Source organism: Felis catus, chromosome E2 (genome assembly GCF_018350175.1).
Source record: "Felis catus isolate Fca126 chromosome E2, F.catus_Fca126_mat1.0, whole genome shotgun sequence".
Lineage (NCBI taxonomy): Eukaryota > Metazoa > Chordata > Mammalia > Carnivora > Felidae > Felis > Felis catus.
In genome coordinates this window covers 12,573,472-12,589,004 of record NC_058382.1, presented here as the reverse complement: position 1 = coordinate 12,589,004, position 15,533 = coordinate 12,573,472, and the positions used below count along the sequence as shown (strand labels likewise).

The window sequence follows — 15,533 nt, the reverse complement described above, 5'->3', positions numbered from 1 at the left end:
CCTACCACCTCAGGCCTTTGCCCTTGCTGTTCCCTTTGCCTGAAAATGCTTTTCCCTCTGATCTTTGACTCATCATTCATATCTTGGCACAGGTGTCAAACAGGCTCTTCCTGATCTTTCAAAGATGGCACGTCGAATTTGCATTAGAGAAATGAGCAGGCTTGTGGATACAGCAGGATTGGCCACGAGTTGATGGTTATGGGAGCTGGGGTGAAGGGTGCATGGGACTTCATAGTCCTGTTCTGTCTACTTCTGTATTTGAAGTTTTCTATAATAAATTAATAGTACCCCATCCCCTCACTCTGCATTTTATCTTAAGAGTACTTATGGCAAGCTGAAATTAAAGGTTTTTTGCTTCCTGTTTTCCTCATGGAAGCTTTGTGAGGGTAAGAAAGGAGTCACCCTTTTTCCTTCAGTCCTCAGTGCCTAGAAACAGGATCAAGTTTCAGATTAGTACGAAGCCATCTAGAACACCTAACATTTGCCTATTTTATTCATCATGGCATCTCCAGATCTTTGGGCAGCACCTGGCACAAAGAAAGAGGTCAGTGTATTTTTTAATCTACAATTAGGATCACTCATTTAAAATTTAGTCGAATGAATGAGGGGCCAGGAGTGCCAGGCTAAGGGGGCTTGACTTGACCTAGAGGTGATGGGGAGCTGGGGAAAGATTTTGAGCAGAGCAGGCACAGGTTTTGACAGGGCGAGATGTGAGTTAATTGAAAGGTCCTTTGGAGATTGATTTCCGGGTTAGAGGTAAACCAGGGGAAGGATCTGGGCCTTTGGCCGAGGACAGGGTAGCTCAGTGGCTACTGACTCAAGACTCAGTGGCTTTTGGCCGAAGGAGTGGCCAGGGAAAAAAACCAGATTTCTTGGAAGGGTGGAGGTGCCCCTGAAGAGGTAAGGAACTTCTCCTGGCTTGTACTATCCACCAGCAACCATCTCACTTCGCTCCCTCCTCCCTCCCTTCGTTCAGTTCCCCTCCCAACATAGTGCAGCTCTGGGCAGAGGGACAGACACACAGCCACCCCAGACACTTGTTCTCTCCTCAGTTTAATGGTGGTTAGTGGGATTGCCAAACCCCCTCCCCGTTCCCCTCCCCGCCCCGTACAAAATGTGTGTGTTTTTTTTTTAAACAAGAAAAAGGGGGCAAAAGCCAGGAATGAGGGGAGGGGGGTGCAATCTGATATTTTCATACAGATTTTTAATTTTTTTTTAATATATTATATATAAAACCATAGAGACCAACGCACCCCCCAGACTCCTTTCCCTCTCCCTGGAGGGCCTGGAGGAGAGATGGGGAAGGCCCCCCCAGGAGTGGGTGGACAGAGAGACAAATATGGATAGGACAGATATGGGGGGAGGAGGTGGGGAAGGGGAGCCCAGGAACCTGGGGATTGGAGAAAAGGGTTGGGGCTGTCTCCCTCACCGCCCCCATCAAAGTTATGACACAAAGACACAGAATCCCTGTTTCCATGCCCTCCCCCCCCACCCTTACCCCCACCGTGCAAACATGGCTTTGCAAAGAGGTGCCCAGAGCTCTGTGGAACTCCTACAATGGCTGGCATGGGGTCTGGGACCCCCAAAGAAATCTGTGTTCCCCTTCCCTGCCCACCCCACCCTTCCCAGAATCTGACCCCCTCCCCACAAGACCTGGTTCTGCAGCCTAGGGGCCCTGGCCTTCCCCCAGTTATCTTCCCCCAACCCAATCCCTACCGCCCTCCCTGGACTTGGGGGGTCCGGACCTTTGGCCCCTGCCCCCTGGGGGGCCCAGGCCTCTGGGCCCTTGCTTCTGGCCCTTGCAGAGACCTGGGATCCGACACCCCCCATCCCTGCCCAAGCGTCTGAGGTGTTAGTGGTGGGGGGAGAAGCCCACCATCCCAGACTCTGGTAAATGTCTTTGCAGCTGGCAGTGGGGTGGACCCCAGCCCAGGCCCAGGCCCAGGCCCGGGTGGAGGTGGGGTCAGATGAAGAATTCTTCTTTCCTCTTGTGTCCGTCGCTGCCATTGAGAAAGGCTTCTCTTGCTTCTCCCTGCTCATCCAGGCCACTGGCCTCGTGGGTCAGATAGGAGCCTGAGGGGTGACAGACCCCCAGACAGAGGTGACATATATGTGGACCCAGGAGTTGGACAGAAATATACGGGAAGGGGAGACAGACAAGACATACCAGGCGAAGGAAGAGGGAGAAACGGAACATTCAGGGAGGGAATCAAGTGCAGGGGATTGCAAAACAGGGGCAGAGAAAGAGGTAAAAGCAGAATTAGGAAGACTCCGAAAGTTCAAAGAAAGACCAACCCTTATCTGTTCTCCTGGTGGTGTCCCCTTACTCTGCTCCCAACGAATCCAACAATTTAGGGAGATGAATTGTTTTATTCAAACTCTTGGCCTTAATTTCACCTTCAGTGTTTCACCCCTTTCAGAGTCAAGGCCGAAAAGTCAGCCCGGAATCTTGGCCTCAGGTCCCGCCAGGTTTCGAATCCCGGCTCTAGGTTCCGCCCTCTTATCCTCTGGGCTGTACGCCCTCCCGCTTTGCAACCCGGGCTCTAGGGCCCCGCCCTTCCCGAATCCCACAACCAACCACACCCCCTGCAGAATTCAGTCCCCGCCCCCACTCACCCTTCTGCCGTACAGAGCACCAGACCATGCCCACCAGCACACATATGATCAGAAACACCAGTAGCGCCAGGATGCCGCCCACAATGGCGTAGGGCACCGACGTCTGAGCCTCTACCACCGCACCCGGGTCTGCCAGAGGGACAGGGCGCAGGACCAGGTCATCAGAGCACAGTCCCAGCCTGGCCCCATCGCTGCTGCTCTTGTAAACCAATCCACACAACTAACCGCGCTTTTACGTGTCACGCCCCTCAAACTACTGCCACGCCTGGCCCCTTGTCCTGGTTCCACTCTTTCCTGATGCTCCACTTCCCCAAAGAACGCGTGTGTTGGTTTGTACACTGGCCCGAACCGGCCCCTGAATCATTTTGCCAGTACTACCCCACTCCCTCCCCCCACCACTCCCCAAAGAACAGAAACAGCACATCTCTTTTCGTTCGATTCCTCTGACCCACAGAACCTGAGGTCCAAGTCCCTTCCCATCTTGTCTAAAACGCTCCAGGTATTTAAAAATGCTGAGCTAGGGCCCAGCAACTTCCAAAATTCGTGCTCCACTGTCATAAGAGCTAAACACATAGCACTTATTTTGTGCTAGGGACCATTCCAACCGCTTTATATATTTAGCTCATATATAATCTTCACACCCCTATGAGGTAGGTGCTATTGTTTATTTCCGCTTAACCAATGAGGGAACTAAGGCGCAGAGTTACGCGCAATAGGATGCTGCAGAGCCCACACTGAACCCAGGCGGTCGGTCTGGTCGCAGAACTCCCGGAATTCAGTTGGCTGTGGACCCCAAAGAATCACCCTTTGCAACAGGCCCCTCAAACACCCCTGCAGGCCTTGAACCATCCAACCCAGCTCGCCCATTCCCAAGACCCCCCTGCCTCCCAGGACGAGCAGAGACCTCCTCCGAGGCCCCGCCCCCGCCTTGAGCCCCGCCCCCAGGCCTGCGGCTGCGTGCCCTCACCGTAGACCACGAGTACATAGAGCGCCCTCGCGTGGCCGTGCTTGTTCGACGCCTCGCAAGTGTAGGTGCCATTATCTGCGGATACCAAGCCAGGCAGCGTAAGCGTCTCCCCGACCGCCTCGGCGCGCTCTGGCAAAGACTCATTCCCGCGGTTCCAGCGGATCTGGTTTGGCCTGGGCGTGAGGGAAGTATAGTCAGAGTTAGGGACACAGGTGCCAGCATCCAATTCTGACTTCTCGGTAATCTAGATGTGTAGTATCTGCCAGTAAGAGGCTCCTTACTCTCCCCATCCTAACCAATAAAACCAACAGTCCCGGGCACAGCTTCCACCCATCACCGGAGTCTCAAGAATCCTAGCCTCCTGTCCCCCGCCCGTTCCACTATCAGAATTCAGGAGTCCAGGGCCCCACAGCCTCCCCCCTTCAGGACGCAGAAGTCCGGGCCCCAGTCCCTCTGTTCGCCCAGTCCCCTCTTTCCCGAGAAACAGGTGTCCAGGTCCCCGGTCTCTTCTCCTCAGGACCCAGGAGTCTCGGGTCCAAGAGCTCACCTGGGGTTCCCTGTTACAGCACACGTTAGCACCAGCGTGTCTCCCTCCCTCACTACAGCTTGGGAGGCATGGATCCGGGCCGTGGGGGAGTCTGTGGGCGGAAGTGAGATGGGAGAGTGGTGGTCTGGGTCATCTCGCGGGGCTAGAAACCCTCCCGGGGGCAAGCGGCTGGCGTTGGGACCCTCCGGCCCCCCGCGTCCCGGCCCGCCGGGCACTTACACTGCACGTCCAGCACGTACTGCGTCTGCTTGCTGTGTCCGGAGGGCAGCGCCTGGTTCTGCGCCTCGCAGATGACGATACCGCCGTCGTCCTTGCGGTCCACACGAAACCGCACTGTGCTCGCCACGCTCCAGACTTTGCCATTTTCCTGGCCGCTGCTCACTCCTGCCAGGCCCGGCCGGGACTCGGTCAGGCCAGGATTCCGGCCCCGCACACCCACCCCCCCGCCAGCCCAAACCAGAGCAGGCAGTGTGCCAAGCTCCGCCTCTTATCCACAGGCCTCGCCTCCAGTCCTCCAAGCCACGCCCCTCCCCGAACGTAGCCCGCAGCCCCAGGTGCCTCTTCCCAAAGCCCCTCCCTCTTTCACTCCCAAGCCCTCTCATCTGTCAATTCCTTCCGTAGCAGCATACTGGGTGGCCAGGGTCAGCGAAACCTGTGCGCTCTTCTCCAAGCCCCGCGCACTTATAAGCCAGCAGGTCCCAAGACCCGCTTCCTCTCAGTCCCACCCCTCGCCGGCACTTCCCCGGTGACCCCACCCCAGGTAGTACCTTTCAGCTCCTTGCGGTCCCGGTACCAGCGCAGGACAGCGGCGGGGCGGGACCGAGGAACCAGGCAGCTGAGCTCCACCTCGCCTCCCTCCACCGCCTGCTCCCGGACCTCCACCACGGGATTCTCTGGGGCCACTGCAGGGAGAAAGGGGGTAGGGGGGCGGTCAGCGGTGGCACTGAGGTGGACTCAAAGAAACTAGGTGCCGCAAGGGTCCCAGGTGGCAGGGGTCAAACACAGGCTGGAGGTCAGGAAGACCGGCCGTGTTTCCTGGGGGCAGGTGTCGAGGAGGTTAAAAACAACCAGATTTAAAAATCAGGTCTCAGGATAAGGGACAGGCGGAGGAGAAAGGAGGAGGGGATGAGTTTGAGGAGGGAGAGGCGTTACCCAATACAGTAAGCGTGGCAATCTGGTGGTGGGTATCCTCCGTGTAGAGCTGGCAGAAATAGCCCCCCTCGTCCTCCAGGCGGGCATCTGAGAGCCGGATCCGCACGCGGCGCGGAGAGAACTCCTCAAGCTGGAAACGCTCATCCTTCAGGGCTAGACAGAAGGAACAGGAAGGAGTGAACCTAGGGAATTCTGGCTCCGCGGACCTGCCCTTCCTCCAGAAGCTTACAGTCCTGCGCTCTGCCCCTTTTCCCCATCCAGCCATACCCGTGCATCTCAGGGGCCCCCACCTGTGACTCCCTTGGGGACCCAGAATGATCCAGGCCCTCATGCCCACAGGACCAGTTGTCCATGGACCAGAGCTCCATGCTCTGTCAGGACCCGAGTCCACACTCTCCCCTCTGTCCTCTTTCAGGACACAGGGGTCAGGCCCCAGTCCTTCTCCTTCAAGACTCAGGATTTCCTACTCCAGCACTCACCACGGGTGCCGTTGAAGAAGAGGGTCTGCCGGGCTGGGTTCTGAATGACAACTATGGATCCATCGTACTGGTGCAGACGGCAGGTTATCTCGGCCACCCCTCCCTCAGCCACGGTCACATTCTCTGTCTGTACTTCCTGTCCAGCCCCTGGACCAGCAGACAGAGAGACAGGATAGGAGACTCGCTGAGGGCTGCGATTCAGTCTTTTCTCTCTCCCCCGTTCCTCCCCCATCCAAATCGCCAATCTCTCTCTTTCCCCTCTCATTCAGTTCCTTGCAGCCAACATTTCCCGAGGGCTGGATTCTGGGAGGTAAAGACAAGCTGCTCCAGAGAAGCTACAGTCACGATCCAGTGGTATGTGCTCTAATGGGGACAGCACAGAGCACACGGGGAGCCCAGAGGAAGGGGAGACTAAGGCTGCCTAGGGAGATGGGTGATCAGAGAAGGTTCTGGAAGAAAGCTCCATTGGATCCAGATTTTAGAGTGAGCAGTTCACCAGGTGTGGGCAACTGCTATGTGTTCACCAAATCCCACCTTTCACACCTGGGCACCCGTTGTAATTTGTCTGCAGTGATGGCCACAATATTCTTCCCATCCCTGCATATGCCCTTTGTAAGTTGACTTTGCCCCTCCTCTGTCATAAAGCAGGCGTTCTGATCCTGTTGATCCGGGCAGGCCCCGTGACTTGCTTTGACCAACCACTTGCTTTGACTTGTTTTGATCACATTTCCTAAAAGTGATACCGTATGGGTTCTCAAGCCTGGCGTTTCCATTCGTGCCCTCTTGCTGCCCTGAGACCATCAGGTAAAGATGCCTGGACTAGCTTCCCTGAGGGTAAGGGACCACATGGAGAGAGAAATCCAGCCAGTAGCCAGCACCAACTGCCGGTCATGTGAGTGAGGCCATCCTGGCCCATCCAGCCCCAAGTGGCTGCAGCCACATGAGTGACTCCAGCTGAGACCCAGAGATGAACTGCCCAACCAACTCAGTCCAGATCGCTGACTCCCAGAGTTATTTCCCAGAGCAAATAACCATGATTGTTGTTTAAAGCCACTACATTTTGGAGGGTCCCTTACACCACCAAAGTTAACTGGTAGGACACACGATTGGACTACATTTCCTCAGATCCCTTGTACTTAGTTGGGACCACGTGGCTGGTTTCTGGCCAGTGGGATGTAGGTGGAACAGAGAGACACCTCTTCCAGGCTGGCTCATGTCAATCACAGTCGTTCTTGCTGGCTGAATGGAGAGGACCCCAAGGAGCCTGTGGGAGAACAGCATCACAAGCTGGAAGGAGCCCAGGGCCCTGACTGCCCGCTGTGACCTGCCTGCACAGGACTGCAACGTGAATAAGAAATTCACTTTTTTGTTAAGCCGTTGGGATTTCGGGGCTGTTGTTATTGCGGTTAACCTACCCCGATTAATCCATCAGAGGAGGAAGGTAGGGGATTAGTAAAGGGGTATTTTCAGCAGAGGCAGCAGCCTAGAGTACAGCTCGAAGCTGGGATTAATCAGCATCACCATCACCATCACCATTGTCACGGTCATCTTCAAAATAAAATAACCACAATAGCTACTGTTTATTAGGCACTTGCTATGCCTGTGCCAGGCTCTGTGCTAAGGGTGTTACCTCTATAATTTCCATTTAATCATCAGAGTACCCAAATAGTTAGGCACTATTAGCAATCCCCAGCTTAAAATTTTTTTAATGCTTATTTTTATTTTTGAGACGGAGAGAGAAAAACCGTGAGTAGGGGAGGGGCAGGAGAGAGGGAGACACAGAATCCAAAGCAGGCTCCAGGCTCCGAGCTGTCAGCACAGAGCCCCATGTGGGGCGCGAACTCTCAACCCGTGAGATCATGACCTGAGCTGAAGTCAGACGCTTAACCGACTGAGCCACCCAGGCACCCCAATCCCCAGCTTTTTAAAATTCCCATTTCATGGGTGAGAAAGTTGGTCCAGAGAGAGAAAATGACTTGCTCAAGGTCTTAGAGTGGCAGTGGAAGGGCCGGGATCTGCATGCAGAGCTCTCTGATGCCACATTTTACATCCACATCCACCTCCTGGTTGTCTGGGTGAAATTGTGCAGCCCTGGGGAGGGGGTGTGGGATGTGCTAGTGGAGGGCCACAAAGGCCAAGCCTGGAGATTAGCTTTTACCCTGAAGGCCAGTGGAGGTTTTGAAGCAGGAAAGTGCCATGGTCAGATCTGGTTATTTACCTTTAAATGTGGGCTAACTCTGGCTTCGTGTCTCTTGCATTCTGTCCCATTCATTCGAGTATTTCCTGAGCAGTAGGTAGGTGCTTAGGGGCTGGGTGCCCAGAGATGAGTCAGATGAGGTCCCTGCCCTGGAAGGCCTTCAAGATTTACAGGGAGGTAGATGCAAATCACTGTAATTGACCGTCAGAAGTGTTATATTCCCTGTAAGAGGGCTCGGTAACCCAATTTGGATGCTGAGGGGTAGAAAAGATTAATTCTGGAGAACGGAGGCAGAGACAGCTAGCTTTCTACCCAGCATCCATAATCCAGCATCCATAATTCTTCTTAGTAAAAGAACCCTGATTATATTTATGGTTGCCCTATGTCCAGCAGAAAAAGATATTCCCAGACTCCCTTGCAGCTAAATGAGGCCATGTGATAAAAAGTTTTGTACAAACTCGATATAAGGATAAGTGACTTCCCTGGTAATTCATATGGTAATTTCAGGAGGACTTCCTAAAGAAAAGGGACAAGTCCTTTTTCTTCCAGGTTGCCTTTATGCTGCCTGGAACTGGGATGTGATGCCTGGAGTTCTGGCAGCCACTTGACCAAGAGGACAAGGGCACGAATGGTAGTGGAACTAAGAGCTGGAAGGTACCTGAGTCTCTGGTGATGATGTGGAGCTGCCTCCAAAGCCCTGGATGCCTACTTCTGGACTTCTCTTAGGTTTGAATATAATGCTTTGTGCACTTAAGTCACTCTTATGGGTTGATTTGGCACTTCCTGGAATATCAACATGTCCAATCCTGGCCCTGCATATTTTTTCCTCCCCATGTCTTTTTCAATCTCGGTAAATATCACGACCATCCACCCAGTTGCTCAAGCCAAAAACCTTTCCCTCTCTCTAACATCCATTCCATCAGCAAGATCTATCCATCTACCTCTAAAACATATCCCAAATCAGTTCATCTTTTTACCGCCACCCTAGTCCAATGACACGGTCTCTTACATTGACCTTTAAGAGCTACTCAGGGGTCTCCCAGCTTCTATGCCTGCCTCCCCTCAGGCCATTCTCCACACAGCAGCCAGATGGAATTTTCCAGAAGGTAAATCAGATCAAGTCACCTCTCTGCTTGAAACCCTCTGAAGGCTGGTGCCTGGATGGCTCAGTTGTTAAGCATCTGACTTCAGCTCAGGTCATGATCTCATGGTTCGTGAGTTCGAGCCTCGTATTGGGTGAACACGAGCCCTGCATAGGGTGAGCTCCGCGTCTCTCTCTCTCTCTCTCTCTGCCCCTCCTGGGATTCTCTCTCTCTCCTTCTCTCTCTCTCTCTCTCTCTGCCCCTCACTCACCTGCACCCTCTCTCTCTCTCAACAAACAAAAACAAAAGACAAACAAAAAAAACCCTGGAAGGGTGCCCATGACACTTAGGAAATAAAGTAAAATCTATATTCCTTCCCTGGACCTTGAAGGTGCTATGTGGCCTGGACCCCTCTGACCACAGTTCCAACCACCCTCCTGCTACTCCCTCTCCTCCAGGTGCATTGGCCTTGATCTTCCTCAAATTCACTGAACTCGTTTCCACCCCATGGCCCTTGCACTTGCTCTCCCCTCTGCCTGGAATGTTCTTCACTGCCTCCTGTTGTCGTTCAGGTCTCTGCTCACATCCACACCTCCTCAGGGAGCCCTCCCTCACACCCCACACGTCCCCTTACCTCCAGAACACTTTCTGTTCTGTCCCCACTGGTTTTATTTCCTCTAGAGAAATGTCACTGAAATTATCTTGGTAATGCGCTTACTCATTTACTGTGTTTGTCCCCTGCCACCAGAATACACACCCCATGCAGGCAGGAATGTAATCCACCGGTTTCACTGCTGTACCCCTCCTCCCTAGAAGTGTCCCTGAAGCTAGATAAGTGTCTGGGAGATTGACGGATGAATAGCGTGTGCTGGGCACGATTTCGTTTCAACCTCACACCGACTCTGTGACATCATTATCCTCACGGTAGACACCTGGGTTGATCCCAGCTGGACCACTGGCCATCTTTGTGACCTTGGGCAAGCGGCATGACTTTTCTGAGCCTCAGATGCCCTGTCTGTAAAATGGGGATGATGCCAGTGCCTTGTCTCCTAGGGATGTGCCCAAAGCTCAGGGAGCCCTTCCTGCAAAGCTACTGTTACTACAACTCCGGAAACATGCCTGTGCACATGAAAACGGGCCTGCCTGCACATCCTGGTGCTTAAAAAACAAAGCAAAGCAAAGCAAAGCAAAGCAAAGCAAAACAAAACAAAAACATCCTGAAGCCTAGCCATTGATCCTGGACCTCAGGGCTAACCCAGTGCTAGCCCCCCATTTTACAGATGGGGAGAATGAGGCTCAGGGGTCCCAGGCCAGGTCAGTGGCAGAAACTCAACATCTCCTGGGAGCCATCAGGACCTCTGCATCTGCCCCCCCCCCCCCGCCCCTACCGTGCAAATTATTCCTCTGCTGTCTGCTTGAGGGTGCACATGGGGTGAGGGTGGGGGGCTTTTGTCTTGTTCCCTCCCCCTCCTGAGGAGTCAGTAACCAACAGTGTCTGTGCCTGGAATATTAATGTCCCAGGAGCTTTTGTTTCAGGGTTGGGGAGTTGGGGGGTGGTGAGGCGGGACTTGTTAGTCCGAGAGGGCTAAGCTTTTGGGACTTGGGCACTGGCCCTTTAAACGGTGTTGACAGCCTGGAGTCGTCATGGGGATGGTGCCTGGAAAAAGGGACTGGGGAGGGCTTGGGAAAGAGTGGCTGAGCAGGTGATAGGTAGAGACCCAGAATCCAGCCCTCTCCTCCTTTAGACCCAGAAGTCCAGCTCCCAACTGCCTCTTTTCCCAGGATCCAGGAGTCCAGACTCCTAGCCCCCTCCTCCAATCAGGATCCAGGAGTCTGGGTTCTCAGCCTCCTCCTCCTTCATCCCCCGAAGTCCTGAGCCCCAGCCTTCTCCCCCTTCAAACCCAGGAGTCTGGGCTTCCAGCCCCCTCCTCCTTCAGGACCCAGGAGCCAGGGGTCCAGAGTACACAGCTGGTGGATGTTTCCACGGAGACTAAACAGGGTGGGGGGAGCACTTCCTGGGTCCTGAGTCAGCGAATACCCAAGGGAGTCTCAAGGTCACGGTTCCGGGAAGGTCACAGCCACCCCCTCCGTATCCGCTCCCCAGGGGGCTCATGGCTTCATGCCTCCTTCCCCCACTTCCTCCCCTAGGGAGGTGGTACATCCCTTCGTCCTGAATGAACCCCCCCTCGGCCCCCCATCAATGGCGGAGTCCGAACATCCTCGCACAAAGCATCAATTCTTCCCCAGCTCAGCCTTGTGAAGGCGCCTGTATTCGCAGGACCTAGGCGTCAGGGTCCCAGCCCCTCCTCCCTCGGAAACCTGGAGTGGGACCCCCGGTCCCTTCCTCTCCCAGGACTCAGTAGTCTGTACCTCCATTCCTCCCACAAGACCTAGGAGTATGGATCCCCAGCCCTCTTCTCCCCTCAGACCCAGGAGTCCAAGCCCCCAGCCCCCTCCTCCCTCTGAGACACTTAGCCTTCTACCTCAGATCCCAGAGTCTAAAACCCTGACCCCTCCTCCCTCAGACCCAGGAGTCCTGGCCCCCAGCCCCCTTCTCTCCTGGAAACTTGACTGCAGGTCCACAGTCCTCAACCCTCAGAATCGCAGTCCTGCCTTCCCCCAGCCTTCCGTCCCCCTCCTATCTGGGGACCAAGCATCAGGTGGGGGCGTAGGGGTGAGTCAGCAGCCTCACACACAAAGTGCCCCCTATGGCCCCCACGTTCCTGGGATATTCAGAACTCCCTAGATTCTGGGCCTCAGGCCCAGCCAGGGGGTGGGAGGTTTCCCCTGGGCGTGGGGTCATGGGGGAATTCCTGCTTCAGGAAGGGTGCGGGCCTGCACTGAGCCCTCACTGTCCTACCCTCCACCCCCAGTACCCTCTAGTCACCCGCTCCCAGGAGAGCCCAGGCTCTGTCGCTGCCCTCTTGCCCCACTGAGTTACTGCAGAGGAGCCTTAGTGCCTGGTTCTCGGAGGACTATGGGCCTGGGGTCTGCACTGGCAGGAACCAGTGGGTGCTTGGGTCTTGGTGCCACAGGCCATTGGGCGCTGGCGAGTCTGACTGTCTCCAAGCATCCCCCCCCCCCACCTCCCCCACCCAGAGAGAGAAAGCTGCCTTTGTGTTCCCCAAGACGGGGACAGGCCAGGCTCGCACGACATTAACCCACCCTGGGCCCCAACCCTGCTGTGTCTAAGGTCTTGGAATCCATTGCTGAACCTGACCCCCCTGCTCTGGAGACTCAGGCATCCAGCTCATGGGTGGGTGGGGGTCAGTGACAGAAACCACCCAAGGCCTGCACCCTGGGGTGACTCATATTGGGGGCAAGGTCCCCCTGCTCTCAGAGTGACCTGTCAGAACTCTAGCGGGGAAAAGTGAGTCACTGGGGAGGAAAACATTTGGGCAACAACAAACTCCCCCTCTACAAAGCCCCCTAACTCTAAACGGTCGCTCTGTCTTTTCTCTGTATCTGGATATCTGTTCCCTCTGCCCCTCTCTGCTCTATCCAGTTCCCGGCCTGTGGATCTCTGGTTCTGCCTGCGTGCATCTGGTCAGGCAACGCATCTCTCTCTCGCTTCCTCTCGCCTGCCCACCCTGGGCCCTTCTTTCCTTTGGCATCAATCTCCTCCTCCTTCTCTGGTATTCTTGGCAGATGTGTGAGCCAGGAAAGAGAATTCGGTTTTGGAAGGGCACAAAGGGACCCCCATCTTCCTTCGTGCTGGCTGGCCAAAGTGAGAGAGGAAAGGGGTGACTGAGAGGAAGATGATGGAGGGACCGTGAGCAACGCCTCAAATCTGGCAGCCAAGGTCATTCAGAAATATCCGGTGAAAAGGAAAGGAGACAGGGCCCTCTGATACCAGGTACCCCAGCCCCCTAGCCCACGCTGTACGGAAGGGGGAAAGTGAGGCTCAGAGAAGGGCAGGGACTGACATAAAATCACACCAGAGAGGCTGGTTCCTCAGCTCCCAGTCCAGAGTGCTCCCCGTGACACCCAGCTCTCTCCCCACTTGTAACGCCCCATGCCATTTAATTTAGCGAAAGTTTAGAGAACTAGGATGCAGGTGCCAGGAAGCAGTGACTTGAACATGAAACAAGAAACGAGCCTCTAGAGCTGCCTCCCAGGAGCACTGGAGAAAAGACTCCTGAACTGGGCAAGCCGTCCTCTTAGGTTCTGATTCTGAGAGAATCCATCCCATGATTCTAAGCTGTCAAGATTCCAGATGTCAGAGGTGTCAAGACTCAGGATCTCCCGGAGGTCAAGATCTCAGAATTTTAAAGCTGTCAAGAGGCTAGAATCCTAACGCTATCAAGGTTCTAGAATTTGAAAGGTGGCAAGATTCTAAAGACTTGGGGATTCTAGAGTCCTAAAGACGCCAGTGTTTTCAAACACCCTCAGGTTCTTTGTTTGCTGGATTCATTGGTTCTAGGAGTCTATGAACCTGGTTCAGGAGCCTAAAAGAAGACAGAATAATAAAACTGGAGGGCATGTAGCTAAGGTACCAAAGCGCTCATGGGGAGGAGGGCGGGGGGGTTGTGGCTTGTCTGCTGCAAAGAAAGAAGGAAATGGTAAAAGTTCCAAGCAATGGCAGAAGACTTTAGAAGAAAGCAAGGTGCAGCGTGAGAGGTCGGCTTTGCCCCTCTGGCCTTGTCCTGAGGAGAGGGAGGCTGTGCCCCAAACCCTGCGGTGCGGGATGTGTAACCGCACCCAGTTCGCCAGAAACCCCTTGGGAGGTCCGAGCTGGAGTTCCCTTTAAGGTCAATGGGTTCAACACTTTACAGAAAGGGGAACTGAGGCCCAGAGAGAGGAGGGGGCTTGAGGTCGGCTGCTGGGGCAAATGGCAGGAGGCAGGATGTAAATAAACCCTGGCCCCCAGCCCTGTGCCATCTGGCTACACACCTCTCCCAAATCTCTCCGTAGCATCCTGCCCTCCACTTCTGCCCAGCCACCTCCCAGCCATCCATTCCTCCTAAGAGCGGCCTCACCCGCTGGGGAGGGGGTGACCTGTGGCAGGTTTGAGGCACACGCAGTGTGAGAGTGTGAGTGTGTAGGTGACGTTTCCTGACCTTGTCCCCAGCCTCAGGGTCACCCTATCGTGGAGGTGTCCGGCTTTTCACAGTGTGTGATGTGGCTATGTGGATGGCTCCCTAGATGTCCTGGAGGGGGGCTTCTCTGTAAGTTATGGTCTGGGTGTGTGAATGGGGGGGGCAGCATTTGCGAGGCATTTGCTGAATCCACGTGTGTGCCCACATGCCAAGGTTCCTCACACACTTCCCAACACACACACACACACACACACACACACACATACACACACTTCCCTCCAAGGCCCTTCAGGATGCCCTGTCTGACTCAATTCCTCTCCAGGGCACAGAGGGATGAAGGGGTGCAGGAATTAAGGATGGGGTCAGGGAGGTTGTAAGGGTAAAGGGGGGAGCAGAGAGATGGGGGACAGGGGGACACTGGGACAGAGAGGAGGGGATGGATAGTGGGGGGAATGAAGAAGAGAGGTGACAGAGGGGGCTAGAGAAACGGGCAGGAAAGATAGGGGATAGAGACAAGGGGATGGGACAGATGGGGGACAGAGGGAAAGGGACAGAGAAACAAGGGTGACAGTGAGACAGGGACAGAGAGGGAGAATGGGGGCAGAGAGGGACAGCAGAAATATAGAGGGACAGAGAAGGAGAATAGAGAGGATGATGGGGGGACAGAGTGACCCAGTAAAAAGGGGCAGAGACCAAGGGACAGAGGTGGGGGACAAAGACAGGATGGAGAGGTGGGGGACAGGGCGGCAAGGAGAAAGGGGGACAGACAGGGGGGACAGGACTTCCAGACCGAGGGACAGAGGACAAGGGTAGGGGGACAAGGAGAGAGACTGAGGGACTCACAGACAGGCGGACAGAGGGACGCAGAGACCGAACAGAAGGACAGCGGGACCGGCCCAGAGAAGGCGGGCTTGCGGAAGGGGTGGGGGGGGGGGTAATGGTGGTCTCGGTCCCTTTGTCCCCGCCGGGATCCGGGCCTGTGCGGGGTGGGGGGGGGGGGCTGCGGCACAGCGGCCGGGGCCCGCGTCCCCCTCCCCCCGCTCGCGGCTCTCAGCTCCCGGCTCCCGGCCCGCGCTGCGCTTTGTCCCGGGGAGGGGGCCCGGCCCGGCCCCGCGCGCATTGTTCGGCCTCTGCGGCCCCGCGGCAGCCGGGCTGTCACCGCAGCGCGCCCCCCGCCCCGGCCCGGCCGGCCGACCCCGGCCCCCGACCCTACCTGGCCCCGCCGCGGCCGCCCACAGCAGCAGCAGCGGCCACTGGAAGCGCCGGGCCCGGCCCATGGTGCCGCCGCCGCCGCCGCCGCCGCCGCCGCTCGCTCCCGGCCCGGCACCTGCACCGCCCGCGCCGCCCGCCCCGCCCCCGAGCCCCGCCCCCTGCCCGCCCGGGGGCGGGGCGCTGGGGCCGGGGCGGGGCCGGGGGTAGGGGGTGGGAGACCCAGGGGGCCGAGAGACGGTGGG

General features: G+C 55.9%; 1 protein-coding gene across 2 annotated transcripts; it reads right to left on the bottom strand.

The window, feature by feature from the left end:
* Window positions 1-1,036: 1,036 nt before the first annotated feature.
* On the bottom strand, window positions 1,037-15,413 carry CADM4 (cell adhesion molecule 4). 2 transcript variants are annotated; one of them, XM_023245350.2, is made up of 9 exons: window positions 15,293-15,413; window positions 5,762-5,908; window positions 5,283-5,435; window positions 4,898-5,032; window positions 4,350-4,514; window positions 4,131-4,221; window positions 3,584-3,756; window positions 2,617-2,745; window positions 1,037-2,073 (listed from the first exon to the last, which is right to left on the bottom strand). In XM_023245350.2, exons 1-9 carry the CDS (start codon window positions 15,354-15,356, stop codon window positions 1,964-1,966), a joined length of 1,167 nt encoding a protein of 388 aa, XP_023101118.1. In that variant the 5' UTR covers window positions 15,357-15,413; the 3' UTR covers window positions 1,037-1,963. The 2 variants fall into 2 exon arrangements, with proteins under 2 accessions (XP_023101118.1, XP_023101119.1); XM_023245351.2 differs by lacking the exons at window positions 1,037-2,073; window positions 2,617-2,745 and adding an exon at window positions 3,263-3,399.
* Window positions 15,414-15,533: the final 120 nt, after the last annotated feature.

Bases quoted from the DNA above. Each gene is read 5' to 3' on its own strand.
- CADM4 (XM_023245350.2), bottom strand. From the start codon at position 15,356: ATGGGCCGGGCCCGGCGCTTCCAGTGGCCGCTGCTGCTGCTGTGGGCG. The intron at 5,909-15,292 runs GTAGGGTCGGGG...CTGCTGGTCCAG, and splicing joins GGCGGCCGCGGCGGGGCCAG to GGGCTGGACAGGAAGTACAG. The intron at 3,757-4,130 runs GTGAGCTCTTGG...CCTCACGCCCAG, and splicing joins GCTGTAACAGGGAACCCCAG to GCCAAACCAGATCCGCTGGA.